Source organism: Mastomys coucha, unplaced genomic scaffold (assembly GCF_008632895.1).
Source record: "Mastomys coucha isolate ucsf_1 unplaced genomic scaffold, UCSF_Mcou_1 pScaffold3, whole genome shotgun sequence".
Taxonomy (NCBI): Eukaryota; Metazoa; Chordata; class Mammalia; order Rodentia; family Muridae; genus Mastomys; species Mastomys coucha.
The window spans coordinates 27,867,119-27,884,798 of NW_022196909.1; the positions used below are offsets into that span (position 1 = coordinate 27,867,119).

A 17,680-nucleotide genomic window follows, 5' to 3' on the forward strand; every position below is an offset into this window, starting at 1 on the left:
GGAGGAGGACCAGAGACTAAGATGGAGAGGTTCCTTGGTAGGAGTCACAACTCAGGGCTTGAAACAATTGGCTACTTGTCACCACCAAACCATCAAATGGCCCCACAGCCCCCACAAACAGAACCAGGGCAGAACCAGCTGTTACTGGGAGCTGACACAGTTGCCAGAGGTTAGTGGCCAGTGTTGGTGACCAGCCACGGGTGCAGCGGTTCATTTCTCAACCGAAAAGACTGGGAGGTGGAACTTTCTCTATTTGGTGAATGACGTGGGATGTATCCACAGCTCCATCTGTTTCTTTTCCCCACCAGTTAAGGATGATCCCCTAAACTTCTGAAAGTTGAGAGACCAAGACAAGCAGGACAGGAACACCCGGGTACAGGAGAAGAGAAGAGGGGAGGGGAGAGGAGGTGAGAGGAGGGGAGGGGAGAGGAGAGGAGAGGAGGGGAGGAAAGGGAGGAGGAGGAAGAGGAGGAGGAGGAGGAAAGGAAAAAGAAAAGAGAAGGAAAAGGAAAGGAAAAGAAGGGAGAAGGAAAAGAGAAGGAAAAAGGAAAGGAAAAAGAAAGAGGGAGGGAGAAGGAAAGGATTAGGGGAAAGGAAATGAGAAAGAAAAGGAAAGGAAAGACAGAAGGAAAAAGGAAAGGGAAGGAAAAGAAAGTCGAAAGGAAAAAGAAAAAGATGTTAAGGAAGGAAGGAAGGGAGGAAGGAAGGGAGGGAGGGAGGGAGGGAGGAGCAATCGGATCCCCTCTCGGACCCAAGGCTCACTTTTCCTAAACTGTCCCCACCCCTAACACCAGGAACCCGCGCGCTCCGGGAACTGTGGCTGTGACCCGAGCCGCCGGCGTCCCCTGCCCGGCACTCACCCACCGCGGTGATGCGGAAGCCTCGGGGCGGCCTCAGGGCTCGGCGACGCCACGCATCCCGCAGCACCTGCACACAGGGCTGGGGCGCGCGCACCAGCAGCACCCCGCGCCTCAGCCAGCCGAGGAAGGCCAGCCGCGAGGCGGCGCGCGCCAGCCGTGCGTTCCAGAAGCAGCGCGCGTTGGCGCGGCGGAAGGCGCGGAAAAGCGCTCGGCCGCCCGGCTCCCCCGCTTCCTTCCCGGCCTCCCGCGGGCTCAGCACCAGCGCCAGCGAGCCCGGCGTCAGCTGCACCGGCCGTGCCATACCGCTGGCCCGCGCACTGAGTCCAACTCCGTTGCCCCCGGGAGTCCGCTGCGGGGCGGGGGGGCGGGGCCGGGGGGCGGGGCCGAGGTGGGCGGAACTTCTCAGGGCGTCGCTGTCCCTCCCGGTTCCCCCAGCAACCAGAAGAACTGTCGGCGTCGCCCACCCGCAGGGCTCGAAGGACCCAGGGGCGCGCGTGGGAGGTGACCCTGGTTTGAGCCTCTGCTCCGCGCCTGACCTCTCAGTTCTCTGGCGTCTCTGGGTTTGGACCTGGCTATGTTTCTCGTCTCGCAGCAGAGGATCCTGAGGACTCCTCTCATTCATGGTTTTCTGAAGTTGTAGGGTCAGTCTCCTCCCCTGGTGTTATCTCATTCTTTTGAGGATTTTTGAGGAAAGCAGGGTTGGCGAGCGAGAGAGAGGCCGTAGCAAAATCATGGGACCCCCACCCTGATTAGGATCTGGATTCTGACTCTGCATTCTATCATGCCCCAGGAACCCCAAAGAAAAGGCCGGAGATCTGCCCCTGCAGACTGTAGCCGGCGTCTCAGAGCGATAAGGACAAACAGGCTGGGCTGGAATTGCCCTGAGTCCCTGAGGATAAAAATCTATTGAGGGGGCTGGTGAGATGGCTCAGTGGGAAAGAGCACTGACTGCTTTTCCGAAGGTCCTGAGTTCAAATCCCAGCAACCACATGGTGGCTCACAACCATCCGTAATGAGATCTGACGGCCTCTTCTGGTGTGTCTGAAGACAGCTACAGTGTACTTACACATAACAATAAATAAATCTTTAAAAAAATCTATTGAAATAGGAAAAGGACAGGATAGGCTTGGACTTAATTATGAACTCAGTACTATAAAGAAGGTGAGCCAGGCAATGGTGGCGCATGCCTTTAATCCCAGCACTTGGGAGGCAGAGGCAGGCAGATTTCTGAGTTCGAGGCCAGCAGGGCTAGACAGAAAAACCCTGTCTCGAAAAACAACAACAACTACAACAACAACAACAACAACAAAAGAAGAAGGAACTTTGGCAAGACCTGAGCCTCATTTCAGACTTCCTACTCCCTTATCACCCATAATATCGATATAATAATCGGGAGTGGGCACAGAGAGAGACAGAGACTCCCTGTGTCCCCCAGGCTGGTCTCAAACTCATGATCCTCTTGCTTGTGCGACCATTTTTATTTTTAACTGCACCAACCTTTATAACTACCATAATGAGATAATCCATCCCTCTGTGCATAATGAGCCCACCATCAATCACAGATGTTGCTAATAACAATAGCCCAGTGTAACAACTCTCTGTTAACTACTGCAGATTGAGATCTCTAATGCCCTAGTCCCAGGTGCTCTAAGACCTGAATTTTGTTTTTTAAGGACTAACGTGGTTTCACATGAGGAAAAATGTCACACTTGACTTCAGGCTGTGCATAAAAGGAATGGTGGGACCCATCCCAACATAGCTCATTGAATATATCCAAGTATGCAAGCATGGCGGGGGGAGGGGATATCTGGCCCCAAGCATCTTGGATACAATTGTATCAATAACATGCATGTGGCATGTGTTCCTGCCTGCCTACCTACCTGCCTGGGAATGCGCATGATTGAGTGCTCGTGTGTGTGTGTGTGTGTGTGTGTGTGTGTGTGTGTGTGTGTGTGCTCGAGACATGGTACCAACCTCAGAGCTTCCAGGGAGTCTCCTGTACCCACCTCCTGTCTCACCATAGGGCCACTTAGATTACACACATTACAGATTATATGCATACTATATATTATGTACTATCCTACCTCAATTTACAAGGATTTCAAAAGCTCTCTTGCTTTTACCAACTGAGCCATATCTCCAGCCCAGCCATAATCCTGTATTTTAAACTTTGTTCCCCCCCCCAAATGACAAAAACTACAGTTAGCTAGATTACCATATTCCCCACCTTTGCTCAGGCTAACAGAAGTTTTAGCTCCAGACCAAGGGTCAGGCAACCTTGTCTGGTGCTGCCCCTGACATCCTCTAGGCCACAGCACTGGGGCTTGCCACCTTCTCTTTCAAGTTTGGAAGAGAGTTATAGATACACTGAAAGTCTGGCTTCCTCGATGGGACAAAGACACGGCCTGCTGCCAGCTCACTGCCATTTCTCACTTGCTATGGAGGGAGTGAAAATAAAGGCATTTGATTTGTAGAAGAGGAGGAAGAGCAGGGGGAGGAGGAGCAGAGGGAGGAGGAAGAGGAGCAGGAGGGAGAAATTCTCAGTCACTTGGGGGGTATGAAATAGAATCAAACAACTATTGAGTCAGGTGTCTGTAAGATAAATGACTTAATGTTTAGTTCAAATAAATGTGAAGTTGACATATGTGTTTCCCTTCTGAATTTTTGGTTTTGTTTTTGTTTTTTTGGAGACAGGGTTTTTCTGTCTCCAAAAAGGAGTGTTCCACCACTGCCTGGCTCCCATCTGAATTCTGAGGTTGGGGGTGGGAGTAGGGGATAGATCCTACAGAAAGAAGAAATGCCAGTTCTTGGTCTGAGCTGTCTCACACAGAGAGAACAATTTCTCCTCTGACTCAATCAAGGCATTTGCCTGTTGGACCAAAGACCCGTTCCTGTGGGACTGATTCTTGGAAAACTAGAACTGTCTTTGGGAGAGGGGTCCTCACCACATAGCCTTGATTGGCCTCTAAGTCACTATAAAGACCAGGCAGGCTTGGGATTCAGGGAGATCTGGCTTCCTCACTCTGTGCTGAGATCAAAGGCCATCATGAACAGCCCCCAAATCTCCTGGACTTGAAATCCCCACACTCCAGCATCGCCTATGGCATCTTCCCTGTAATCAGGATGGAGACCAAGTCTATTTATGTTTACTTTGTGCTTAGAACCATGTTATTTTTTTTTTAAGCCTGGGATGTAATTTTATCTGTAAAAATTAACCCTCTGATAAGAGTAGTATTATTCAACCATCTCTCTCACAGATAAAACACGTTTAGGCAGATTGTCTCTGAGGACAGAGATTATAGACGGTGATGGAGTGTTCCCAACATCTGCCATTTACCTGTGCTCCTGAGACCTACACACAGACAAGCATGCGTACACATAATTAAAACAATAAAAACACATCTCAAAGAGGTAAGTGGGGATTCAGCTCAAATGGGAGTGTACCTGCCTCCTGTTCCGAAACCCTGGGGGCGGGAATCGCCATTACCGTATAAGCTCGTATGGGTGAGCATGCCTGGAATCCTCACAAGTAAGAGGTAGAAGCAGAAAGGTCAGGGGGTCAGAAATCAAGGTCCATCATTGGTTACGCAGCCTGAGAAACAGGAGCACTTGTTTCAAAGAGCAACAAAGGCAAAACAAAACAAAGCAAAACCAAACCAACCAACCAAACAACAACAAATTAGACAATGAAGAGCCTGGAAGGTGGAAAATACGTTCCTGTAGGGAAACTGACTCAGGGCTAAAACTTCTCCAGGGCCCTTCCACACACAGCAGTATTCTAGAGAAGGGAGCCTCTTTGTGTCTTATTTGCCTGCCAACCTGGACTACATGAGACCCCGTGGCGTTTATTTGTTTGTTTGTTTTTGAGATAGGGTTTTTATGAGTAGCTCACTTTGTAAACCAGGCTGGTCTCAAACTCAAGAGATCTGCCTGCCTCTGCCTCCCGAGAGCTGGGAGCTGGGATTAAAGGCGCAGTCTTGTGAGACCCGATCTCTTTTCTCAAACAAAATCAAACAAAACAACATCTGTCCTTCTAGGGACTGGTGTCAAGAGCTTTGGGGCTTCAGGACCAGTGAAGAAGATAAAACTAGCTTATCCTAGAGAGGAGAGAACAGGAGGCTAATGGCCTGGATTGAAATGAGGAGTGTCGCATGCGCATGCGTGCCTCACTTAGCAGTGGCTTGACTAGGTCTTGTAGACTGCCCGCCCCCTTCCCCGCCCCCTCTGAGGAGGTTCAACAAGGGTCACACCGCAGACTACTGTAACCCATTGCTGGCTTAGAGCTTGAGTTGAGCAGAGATGGGGGAATAGCCCCTGACATCAGTACCACACGGCACCAGTACCCAGGAAAAAGCGCCAGGCTCTTTCTCCCTACTACCTAGGCACTGTGTAGCCCCCAACCCCTCCCCAAAGAGTCTTGAACAACAGAGAGTGACCCCTATCCCTGTCCTAAACAAGATTCTGTTTCTAAAGGTAAAGTTTGGGGCTAAATCGTGTCTGACCCAGAACACTCAACCGAAGGGAAACGTGTATGTGCTGTGCAATAATTATTGGGAATGGACTTGGTTTTGAAGGCTCCCGTCTGCCTCGTTTGAAGGAGGACACTCGGTGTTCTTCACACTGTGACCCCATCATCCTTCCCTGTCCTAAAAGGTATCAAGGACACAGGGCTCTGGCCACTCAGCATCCTCCAGTTGCAAGGACAAGTACTCCCATCCGTTTACACAGGACCTTCTGCCTAGAAAACCTCTCCACCTTTGGTTATTTTTTTTTATGTGTATTATGTGTGCCTGCATCCATGCATGTATGTGCCTCGTGTGCATGCCGGTGCCTGAGGAGCCCCAAAGAAAACACTGGATCCCCTGACACTGGAATTACAACCGTTGTGAACTGCCTCCTGCGGATGCTGGAAACTGAACCTGGGTCCTCTGCAAGAGTAGACTGCAGTGCCATTTCTCCACCGCAGTGCCATTTCTCCAGGCCCCTTTCCACCTTTCTACCAGCTCACACATCCAGGAAGGTTTCATTTGCTCTCAAGCACATTGGTTTATTTTTTGTTTTTTTTTGGTTTTTTTTTTGTCTGGTTTTTTGTTTTGTTTTGTTTTGTTTTGCTTTTTGGTTTTTCGAGACAGGGTTTCTCTCTGTAACCCTGGCTGTCCTGGAACTCACTCTGTAGACCAGGCTGGCCTCGACCTCAGAAATCTGCCTGCCTCTGCCTCCCAAGTGCTGGGATTAAAGGCATGTGCCACCACTGACCAGCTCCTCAAGCACATTGTTAACCCTTTTCTAACACTCATGTGCTGAAGGATATATAAGATACAGCTCTCTGTAATCAGCAGCTCCAAGTTCATCCCCACCTCTGACACCTTGCCTGGGGTCTGACTCATTCAACCTGGGTCAAATCTAGTCAGCACTTTGTGTAGGAGTATACTGTTTTGCTTGCCTTCTCATGGCCTGCTGTCACCACACAGGAGAGCTTTGGGTTGGGGACGCCATTGCTTGGCTACCCAACAGTCAGTGGCCAAGGCAAGCCTCAAGGGACAGCCACTCACTTGGTCACCTGGGTGCCAATGGACCCTGTTTACAGCACACTTGGCAGGATGGGCACGACATTTGTACTGATGACTTTAAAATTTTTTAAAGGTTTTATTTTAATTTTGTGTGTGTGTGTGTGTGTGTGTGTGTGTGTGTCGGTATGTGCTGGTTTGAGTGCAGGTGCCTGCAATAGCCAGAAGATTGACAGGGATAGTAAGAGTTACTCAGGCTGGAGAGATAGCTCAGCGGGTAAGAACACCGACTGCTCTTCCGAAGGTCGTGAGTTCAAATCCCAGCAACCACATGGTGGCTCACGACCATCCATAATGAGATCTGATGCCCTCTTCTGGTGTGTCTGAAGACAGCTACAGTGTACTTACATATAATAATAAATAAATCCACCCTCCCCACAAAAAAAGAGCCACTCAGTGTGTTAGGAACAAAGCCCTTTTAGAGGCCCACATGCTGAGAATAGAGGCATGGCCAAGCGGTGCTTAGAGCAGCTCTTGGAAACCATTTTATCTTCTCAATACTTAATTATTTCAGGTGTTTTGGTTTGGGTGACAGTGCCTTCCTAGATGGCTGTGGCTCTCCTGGAACTCCACCATGTCTGCCCAGTAATGTTTTGGTATTAAGCTGAGCTCTCAGGTTGCAGCCCAGGCTTATTAAAGGCGTATGCCACCACCACCCAGCCACAACCTTCATTTAAAAAAAAATAAAATAAAAATTGTTTAAAGTTCTCTGTCCCTATCTTCAGACATACCAGGAGAGGGCATCAGATCCCATTACAGATAGCTGTAAGCCATCATGTGGTTGCTGGGAATTGAACTCAGGACCTCTGGAAGAACAGTCAGTGCTCTTAACTGCTGAGCCATCTCTCCAGCCCTCTTTAATTTTTAGTAACTTTGATCCATCACAGAATTTTATTTAACAAGCTGCCAGGTGTGTAACACAGACATTTAATCCCATCACTCGGGAGGCTGAGGCAGGTGGATCTCCGTTAGTTCCAGGCCAGCCTGGTCTACATAGTTTCAGGACAGCCAAGGATATTACATTTTCTAGTGTACTTGGGTATTTACCTCTGTTCATTGATTTGTGTCTTGCAAATGAGGATGAGGTAGGTTCTTTTACCCTTGTTTTGTTTTTTGGTTGTTTTTTTTTATAATGAGATCTGACGCCCTCTTCTGGTGTGTCTGAAGACAGCTACAGTATATTACACTGGAGCGAGCAGGGCCTGAACGAGCTGGGCATACTGAGTTCAATTACCAGCAGCCACATGATGGCTCATGGCCATCTGTACAGCTACAGTGTACCTGCTGAGCCATCTCTCCAGCCCTCTTTGGGCCTTGTTGCCAAGGAGTCTAGGAGTGCTGTGGGTTGGTAAGAGGGCTAGCCCTGACTGTTGACACTCTGGTTTGAGGGATGGAGAGATGGCTTAGTGGTTAAGAGCACCAACTGCTTTTCCAGAGGAGCTTTCTATTCCCAGCACTCACAAGGAGGCTCACAACTGTCTGTAACTCTTGTTCCAGGGGTTCTGATGCTGACACACAGACATCCATGCAGTCAAAACACCAACGTGCATAAAAATAAAAACTAAAACTGAGTAGTGGTGGCGGTGCACGCCTTTAATCCCAGCACTTGGGAGGCAAAGGCAGGCGGATTTCTGAGTTTGAGGCCAGCCTGGTCTACAGAGTGAGTTCCAGGACAGCCAGGGCTACACAGAGAAACCCTGTCTCAAAAAAACCAAATAAATAATAAATAAATAAATAAATAAATAAAGGATGTGGTGGTTTGAATACTAAGAGACACCATAGGCTTGTCTTTGAATGCTCAGCCACCAGGAAGTAAAACTGCTGAAAATGATTAGAAGGATTAGGGGGTGTGGCCTCATTAGAGTGGGTGTGGCTTCTTAGAAGAAGTGTGTCTCTGGGGGCTGGTTTTGAGGTTTCAAAAGTCTAGGCCAGGCCCCATCTCTCTGTAGTTTTCTACTTGTGGATCAGGATGTAGTTCTCAGCTGTTTTTTCAGCACTATTCCTTCCTGCTGGATAATCCCTGCCATGATGATAATGGACAACACCTCTGAAACTGTAAGCCTGCCTCAATTAAATGCTTTCATTCATTAACGTTGCTTTGGTTGTGGCGTCTCTTCACAGCAATAGAACAGGGACTAAGATGGGGCTGGAGAAATGGCTCTGCCGTTAAGAGCTGGGTTTGTTGTTTGTCTCTATGTCTGTGTTGCCCTCTGAGGCTAGAAAAGGACATTGGAGTTACAGGTGCTGAGCCGACTGATTGGGCTCTGGGAAAACTCGGGTCCTTTGGAAGAGTGTAGCCACTGCTCTTAACTGCAGGGTTCAGTGCATAGTCCCACATCTATGCCCACACAGACAACCCTGTGTGTCACAGAATAAAAAGATAGAAACACGGGGAGGGGCCGAGGGGTTGGCAGGGCTGGGAGCTGAGACGGGAGTTACTAGGAGTTACGAGGAGTGTGCTAGCCCTGTGCTCTCCCTGAGAAGCTCCGCCAGCAGCTACTATTGTGGAATGCCCTCCTTCAAAGGACCAGTGTTAGGTGGTTCGTAAATGCTTGTCATTCTAGTTCCAGGGGCTCTGGCACCCTCTTCTGGCCACCTGTATAGATGTGTGAATAACCACATGAAGGCACACACACATACATAACTAAATAAATCTCAAAGTGACAACAGTACAGTGTTCACCCCGTTTCTTCTCTCTGCACGCTCCAGATTCAGAAAGGCTTTTGCCACCCATGCTTCAGCAAAACCAGGCTCTCACCGTGAGGTCTTTTTGATCTTTGATCGTGGACTTCAGTGAGGCATACCCATTCCACTGTTGTCATTATTTTATGTGAGTACACTGTCATTGTCTACAGACACACCAGAAGAGGGCGTCAGATCCCATTACAGATGGTTGTGAGCCACCATGTGGTTGCTGGGAGTTGAACTCAGGACCTCTGGAAGAACAACCTGTGCTCTTAATTGCCGAGCCATCTCTGATTTTTATCAACAGATTGAGATGACATGTCAGACAATTAGGATACATGTAAGCATGAAAAGAGAGGTGGTGGTGGCTAGCTAGTCTGTGGGTTTACTTACTTTTTGTTTTTTGGGTTTTTTTTTTTTTTTGGTTTTTTGAGACAGGGTTTCTCTGTGTAGTCCTGGCTGTCCTTGAACTCATTCTGTAGGCCAGGTTGGCCTTGAACTCTGCCTGCCTCTGCCTCCCAAGTGCTGTGATTAAAGGCACGCGCCACCACTGCCTGGCATGGTTCGCTGTTTATTAAAGGAAAAACCTTAGCCAGACATGGTGGTGGATGTCTTTAATTCTGGCATTTGAGAGACGGAGGCAGGACGACCAGGTTTTTTTAGGTCATCTTCAACCCTGTCTCAGAAAAGCAAAAACGAAGGGCCAGGTGTGGTGGAGCACAGCTTCAATCCCTGCACTTGGGAGGCAGAGGCGGCCATCTCTGAGTTTGAGAATAGCTTGGCCTACATAGCAAGTACAAGGCCTGTTACGGCTACATAGAGACACCTCGTCTCAAACAAACGAGAAAAATAAAATGTGATACACAGCACTTTAGCACTATTTTAGATGCCCGTGGACGTGTTTGGCCTCTAGTACACTTTCTCAAAGATTTCTGGATATGAGCACTTTGCCTGCATGTATACATATACACCATATGCAGGCCTTCAATGAAGGTGTTAGAAATTCAACCCAGGGCCTTTGCAAGAACAAGTGCTCAAAGTTTAAGCAGGGAACCAGTCCTACAGCCCTTGACCCCTTTTCCCATCTCACTACAAGCACGCCTGGTGTTCAGTATGGGCAAACAAGGGCATCAGATTCCCTGGAGCTGGAGTTGAAGATGGTTGTGTGTGGCCATGTAAGTGCTGGGAATGAAACCAGGGTCTCCGGAACCAAAGCCCACTGCTCTTAACTGCTGAGCCATTTCTCCAGCTATATTATCTTAGCACTCAAGAATTACAGGCAAGAGGTCAAGTTTGAGGTCAACTCGGGCTACAGAGACCCTGTCTACACATATTTGTTAATAAGCAGACTGAAATGGTATGCTGCTGGAACTGTACCGAATGTTATAATCTGAAAACCCTTGGGGTCCCAGGCGATTGAGAATAAAGCTGACCAAGCCTTGGAACAGAAAGATGCCAAAGAAGTCAGCCCTGTGCTGAGGGCTGGTGTTAGCACGGGAGGAAGCTCACTGTATCGCAGATTCAAGCTCTTGAAGTGAGACTGGGTCGGCTGGTTCTTGTTCAGAAATAGCAACTCCAAGATTAAACACGGATCTCCTGGAAACAGTTGATGTTAGGCGAGCGAATGAATACTGAACCGAAATGAAACTGGTAGAAAGCCTCAGGGTAAAGTAACAGATGGCTTACGTAAATGGCACAGGAGAGGCTTGGGCTAGTGTGTTTTGTTTCCTGTAAAGAAAGGGTGTTTCAAAGTGGGTTTTCCTTTAATTAAATATTTATGTTATAGCCAGAAACAGCAAGCGGTGGTTTGCTCTTTATTGTGTACGTGTAGCCTGGAATACACTTGTTTTATGCATCTAAGACACAAAATGAATGGCCATTAAATATTAACCTCACATGTCAGAAGTAGATTCTGTTCTTTTCCTGATGAAACAGAAAGGCCCCAAACAGCTAGTGTTCACAGACACAAAAGACACAAGATCTAATAACGGGAGTGGGAAGCCAGGCTCAACAAAGGACTGCATTCACAGTATACAGACATTATGTGATGTGAGTGCCATTTATCTGGTGTCCACAGAGAAATGAATCTGAGGATTATTTTTAAAACAACCTGGAAAAGGGGAAAAAGCACAGAAAAGGCTAAATTTCAGCTCTATCTCAACTTCATTTGGTGTTTTTGAGACAGGGTTTCTCTGTATAGCCCTGGCTGTCCTGGAACTCACTCTGTAGACCAGGCTGGCCTTGAACTCAGAAATCCACCTGCCTCTGCCTCCCAAGTGTTGGGATTAAAGGCATGTGCCACCACTGCTCAGCTCCCACCTCTGAGACAGGGTCTTGATATGCAGCTCTGGCTGGCCATTAAACTTATATTGTCCAAGCAGACCAACATGATGGAGCGCTGCCTGGCTCTGCCTCTCAGGTGCTGGATCAAAAGGTGTACGCCACCATGCCCAGCTAAGATACTTTTTTTTAAAAAAAAAAATTTTTATTTTATGCACATTAGTGATTTGACTGCAGACAGTCTTGAGCTACCATGTGGGTGCTGGGAACTGAATCTGGGTCCTCTAGAAGGACAGTGCTCTTAACCTGTTTTTAAAAACGTATATGTGTCCTCCCATAGAGGACCCAGGTTCAATTCCCAGCACTTATAAGGCAACTTACAACTGTCTAACTACAGTTCCAGAGGATCCAACATCTCTTGTGGTCTCTGTGGGCACTAGGTACACATGTGGTGCACAGATATACAAGCAGGCAAAACACACATACACAGACATGAATATATAAAAAATTTTAAAAATCACCTTTACTCATTTAGGTGCTAGATTTTGAAATTAGATTATCAATAACAAAAAAGGGCTGGGCAGTGGTGGCACACACCTTTAATCCCAGCACTTGGGAGGCAGAGGCAATCAGATTTCTGAGTTCAAATCCAGCCTAGTCTACACGGAGAAACCCTGTCTCAGGGAAAAAAAAAAACACAAAAGGGTGGAGCTGAGCACAGTGGGACACACTTCAATTCAAGCACTCAGTAGGCCTGATCAGGTAGGCTGATTTCCAAAGCCACTAAATATAGTTATAAGGCAGTTTTTTTTGTATGAAGGGGGCTCCTGTTCTGTCAGCTGTCAATTTCATTCACAGTGCCACACATTCTCTCTTCTACAACAGACTGCGGTTCTTGGCTACTTAAGGGACGATGGATGCGCTTTGGTACAGGTAAGGCTCTTGCTCTGATGTTAGGGATGTGCCTAGGCCTTCAGGGCTGTGTGCTCATTCAGACTCATCCTCAGAGTGCCTCACATTTTAAAGAGTTACACAGACTTAACAATTCTAGCCTTTGAATAAATATTCATAAATAGGTGTCAGTCGTTTTGAAGAAATGTGTTTTGAGTGTGCGCTGGTGTTCACGTGGCTGTCACAACATGCATGCGAAGGTCAGAGGACTGAATAACTGTAGTAATGGGTTCTTTTCACCATGCAGTAGGGTAATGGTCAGGCTTGGTGATTAGCCCTTACCTCTGATCTACTTTGCTCAACAGTCCTTTTTTTTTTGAGACAGGATTTTGGGTAGCCCAGATTGGTCTTGATTTCTAGTCTTCTGGTCTGTTTCCTATATGCTGGGATTACAAGGCACATAACACTATGCCTGGTACTGTTTGTTGTCTGATTTTGTTTTTCCAGACAGGATTTCTTTGTGTAGCTCTGGCTGTCCTGGAACTCAGCGACCCACCTACCTCTACTCTCCCACCCCCACCCCCGAATGCTTGGATTAAAGACAGGCAGTACAGCTGCTGGGATTAAAGGTGTGTGTCCCTACTGCCCGGCCAACTCCTATCCCTCTAGAACTGGAAGTTCAAAATTAACCCTTCTTTCTGAGTTGCTTTGGTCATAATGTTTTCCCACATAGCTGAGGGCATCCCCTAGAACTGGAGTTATGGATGACTGGAAGCCATGACGTGCTGGGAACTGAACCCAGCCAGGTTCTCTGCAAGAACAGCAAGTGCTCTTAGCTGCTGAGCGTCTCATAGGCATCTGCCTCTTCTTGTGAGATTTCTATTTCTGCATGGGTGTCTTCTGAGCTGTTTATAGAGTGCCTAAGGAGGACACAAGATCCACTGGAGTTTCAGTACCATGGGTGCTGGAAATCAAACCTAGGTCCTCCCCCTCCCCCCTTTTTTTTAAAGAGACAGTTTTTCTGTAGCCCTGGCTATCCTGGAACTCACTCTGTAGACCAGGCTAGCTTTGAACTCACTGAGATCTGCTTGCCTCTGGCCCCTACAAACTGGGATTAAAGGCATACCCCCACCAGCAGCCCCATCGAATTATAGATTCTTTATTTTCTTTTTTTTTTTAAATTTATCGCCTTTAATCCCAGCACCTGGGAGGCAGACACAGGCAGATTTCAGAGTTCGAGGCCAGCCTGGTCTACAGAGTGAGTTCCAGGACAGCCAGGGCTATACAGAGAAACCCTGTCTCGAACAACCAAAAAAATAAAAAAAGATTTATTATATACAGTGGTCTGCATATATATATCTGCATGTCAGAAGAGGGCGCTAGATCCCATTACAGATGGTTGGGAGCCACCATGTGGTTGCTGGGAACTGAACTCAGGAACTCTGGAAGAACAGTCAAGTGCTCTTAACCACCAAGTCATTTCCCAGCCCTCCAGTGCTTTTCCCCCCACAGACACATCTCATTCTATAGGTACATGTCAGGTCAGGTCATGAGGCGTGGCATCTAAGCGAGGCATCTAAGCCTCCTTGAATCATTTCAAAGTCCATCCTGCAATATTGTTTTAAGGAAATTAATGTCCTTTTGTTTTGAAACAGGGTCTTATTTGCTCAGAGTTGCCCTGAATTTCTAATTTCTGGCTTCCACCACCTCCAGGGAAATGAGATTACAGGTATAAACTACTACACTTGGGTTATAGGAGACTGTCTCAAAACAAAACCCAACAGTACCACATAAAATACATACCTTACTATATCATTATAGCCTTTTACATAAAAACAGTTTCAAGAAACAGGTGTGCACTTGGGAGGTAGAGACAAGCAGATTTCTGTAAACTCAAGGTCAGGCTGGTCTACAGAGAGTGTTCCAGGACAAGGACACATAGAGAAACCGGGGGGTTGGGGGAAAGAAATATATTTTAGGGGGGACATGTTGGACTAGATGGGATGGGATATCTAGAAGTGGCTCAGCAGTTTGCTGCTCTTCCAGAGAACAGGGTTCAACTCCCAGCACTCAGACAGCAGTTCATAACCACTTGTTATTCCAGTTCCAGGGAACCCACTTCTGGTCTTTGTAGGCACCGTGATTATTGTTGGCCTCAGAACCTCTGAAACCCATGAAATCATAAGTGGGCCTCATAGACCTGTTGCCAAGGCAATAGCCACCATATTCCCAGAATCCACTGGGCTCACCTCACACCTTTACCTGTGACCATGTCATCACCCACATATACGGGGAACAACCTAGTGTGCTGTGTCCAGAGGCGAGATGCTATTCTAACACATAAAATGTTATGTGTTGCAAAGATATACATGCAGATAAATCATCTATACATGTAAAATATAAATTAAACAAATAACACTACCCCCAAAGAAAATAACAAGAAACACTTTAAAATACAAAGTGGTTTGAAAAAATTTGAGGTCCTTTAAGGTATCCCTTCCGAGAGGCACGTTATCTTTGATAAATGGTTAACTTGGCACTTTATATAATCATATTCATCTACAGGGAATATCTGACCATTATTGTAGCAAATAAAATAAAGCTAAACAAAATACAAACATCTTTTTATGACAGTGAAGCATTCTTCTAGCTTCTTAAGTAGAAAACTGTACTTATCATGAACAAATTTGGTTGTTGGTTTTTTGTTTTTTTAAAGACAAGGTCTCTACATAGCCCAGGCTGTTCTGGTAGTCACTATGTAGACCGGGCTGGCCTTGAACTCACAAGAGAGCCAACTGCCTCTGGCTCCCAAGTGCTGGGATCAAAGATGTGTGTTACAACACCTGGCAAAGTTTGCATTTACCAGTATAACTTGATACACAAAATCCACCTACCCCTCTCTTCCTTTGTAGTGTTTCTACAGCTGTGCACTACTGGCGTATGGGCCTGAATGATTCCTTGTTGGGGCTGTCTACAAAAACATGATGCTAAGCAATGTGCTTGGCCTCTAACAACTAGATGTGAGCAGCATCCATTCAAGAGTATACCTTAAAACTTTTCATTATCAAATGTGCTCTGAAGAATAAATTTACCCAACTAAAAACCACTGATTTACAGTAAATCATTATTTCCTATCTTTTTAAGTTTTAAAACATCCACCACGATTCTGAAGGAACTACACAGATTAATTAAAAAAATATTTTTAATTAATGACTTAACTTAAGGCATCAATCATACTGACAATCTACTGGCTTGTTACTAAACTGTACATTTGATGTCCACTGCTTTTATTTTTAACTTCTCAAAAGTAAAATAGAAGTATTCAGAGCAAGTAAAACAATTTACTGAGTTCAGTAACAGTACCATCAAGGCTATTACTCTAAACTCTAAGCACAATGCTAGCTCCCTACCACTTTCTTAGTTGTAGGGTTTTAGATACAGTATCTTTTGGATTAATTGCATTGTTTCTGAGACTGTGTCTCATTATGTAGTACAGCCTGGCCTCCAACTCAAAAGCTTGGGATTAATGGAATGTGCCACCAGGCCCAGTCAGACTTCTTATCAAGTACATTTAAACGCTGAAAATATTAGTTCAAAAATGTTGCAAATATTAAGGAACATGCTATTATGATATATACTGAGACTAAAAAAATGAAATATAAAACTAACAATAGTTCTATAAATAAAAGCAAGTTTTCTAGATACTTCAATAAAAGACATTTAATAATTACATGTTGTCAATTAAACTGATGAACTTTATTGGGGTTAAAACTATAACAAAGTTCATCCTAAAGATTTTTGCAATGCAAAATTCTTCACTCAGTGAGTATTTAATAATTTGAATGCTAGAAATTACAGGCAATTTTCAAAAGCAGACTCACATTCATAAAACTTTATACATCATTTGAACTAACATGTTTATACTACCAAAATCAAACATGCATTGCCTTCAAACATTCCTGTATCATGATTTTTATATAGTACATTATTTAACACCACTCCTCATCACCAAATGCATTGTATCATACACTCGAACCATTCTCCTTGGACTTCTGATCTCTGTCTTCATTCTTTACATTATCCTATAAAATATGAACAAAGTACACTTTAGTTTCTCGTTACTCTAAATTAGCTTAAAATAGTACTCAGTGACTAAGTGGTAAATTTTAATATATTAATTTTAATATGTTGCTGCCAACTGTCTTGAATTGTAGTGGTTTGTGACAAGAAACCTAGCGCTTGGTCACTAGGCAACAAATCTAGCCAAATACTTGGTCTAATAAATATATATACATAAATCATTTGTATGTAATTTTCAAAAGAAAACAGTCATTTTGGAAATTACATTTGAATAGTTTCTGGAAGGCTTAAATGCTAGGAATATTATAACTATTTGTTTCTAGGAAAAACTATAAAGACCACAACACGAAATTACATTAAAATGCAAGAAATAGATTTTAAAGTTGAAATGAACTATGAAAACAGAGGAAAAACAAACCATCTCACCTTTTTTAGGACAGTGTGGATATCATCCATAACTGTGGATAAGTTTCTCAGAGTTTTATTCAATTGGTTTTCAAATTGCAAATTCATGTTTTCTGAAACCTTCAGGTTTTCTTGTAATTGACCAAGGTCTTTTTTGACGTCTCTAAGTTCACCAGACAGGCTTTTGTTAGAATTCTCCAAGTTTAATATAGTTTTTCCATCTTCATCTGTTAAAAAAAAAAATTTTTTTTCCAAAATACATCAAATTGGCAGAAAGAGAAAACCACTCTCATAATTTGTCTTCTGACCTCCAAAGGTAGGCGCGCACACACACACACACACACACACACACACACACACACACACACGTAATAAAAAATAAAAACTGAACTATAAAAAACAAAAGCAGCTGACACAATGCCTGTAATTCCAGCTATTCAGGAAGTCAAAGCAAGACCGTATGTGTACCCCTGCCTTTGATGAGTCCAACCAAGTGGACAAGCTTACTTTAGCCATGCCTCAAAGCAGAAATGCAAAGACCCAGGAACGTAGCACAGCAGCAGCAGTCCAGCTAAACTGCCAAGGGCCTATGCAGTCTGCAGTACTGTAACAAACTGTTAAATACTTATAAAAGTTAAGTTATTTTAACTAGTTAGAAAGTATAGCACAAGCCAGGCATGCTGGCACACCCCTGTGGTCTCGAGTCCTTCTGAGGCTGAGAAGGAAGGACTGCAGTGAGTCTGAGGCCAACCTGGGCGACATAGTGAATTCCATGCCCTTATCTTAAACATGAGGGAGAGTGCTCGCTTCGGCAGCACATATACTAAAATTGGAACGACACAGAGAAGATTAGCATGGCCCCCGCACAAGGATGACACATAAATTCGTATTCTATATTAAAAAAAAAAAAAA

The 17,680-nt window shown here is 45.3% G+C and overlaps 2 protein-coding genes and 1 non-coding gene across 8 annotated transcripts in view; 1 reads left to right on the top strand and 2 right to left on the bottom strand.

The window, feature by feature from the left end:
- Positions 1–1,169, bottom strand: part of Stox1 (storkhead box 1) — a 64,637-nt gene extending 63,468 nt beyond the window's left edge. The window contains exon 1 of the mRNA XM_031346926.1: positions 861–1,169. Coding sequence (XP_031202786.1) covers positions 861–1,161 — 301 coding nt within the window. The 5' untranslated portion in view covers positions 1,162–1,169. The remainder of the gene's footprint in view (positions 1–860) is intronic.
- Positions 1,170–15,985: 14,816 nt separating this feature from the next.
- The window catches only part of Ccar1 (cell division cycle and apoptosis regulator 1), a 41,517-nt gene continuing 39,822 nt past the window's right edge, over positions 15,986–17,680 (bottom strand). For 3 of the 6 annotated variants that reach the window (XM_031346754.1, XM_031346755.1, XM_031346753.1), the window contains exons 24-25: positions 16,790–16,995; positions 15,986–16,365 (exon numbers count right to left, since the gene is read on the bottom strand). In XM_031346754.1, coding sequence (XP_031202614.1) covers positions 16,306–16,365; positions 16,790–16,995 — 266 coding nt within the window. In that variant the 3' untranslated portion in view covers positions 15,986–16,305. The remainder of the gene's footprint in view (positions 16,366–16,789; positions 16,996–17,680) is intronic. The other 3 variants (XM_031346756.1, XM_031346758.1, XM_031346752.1) reach the window with 1 other exon arrangement.
- On the top strand, positions 17,568–17,669 carry LOC116075634. The gene has a single exon (XR_004112665.1). It is a non-coding gene; the product is annotated as a U6 spliceosomal RNA (small nuclear RNA).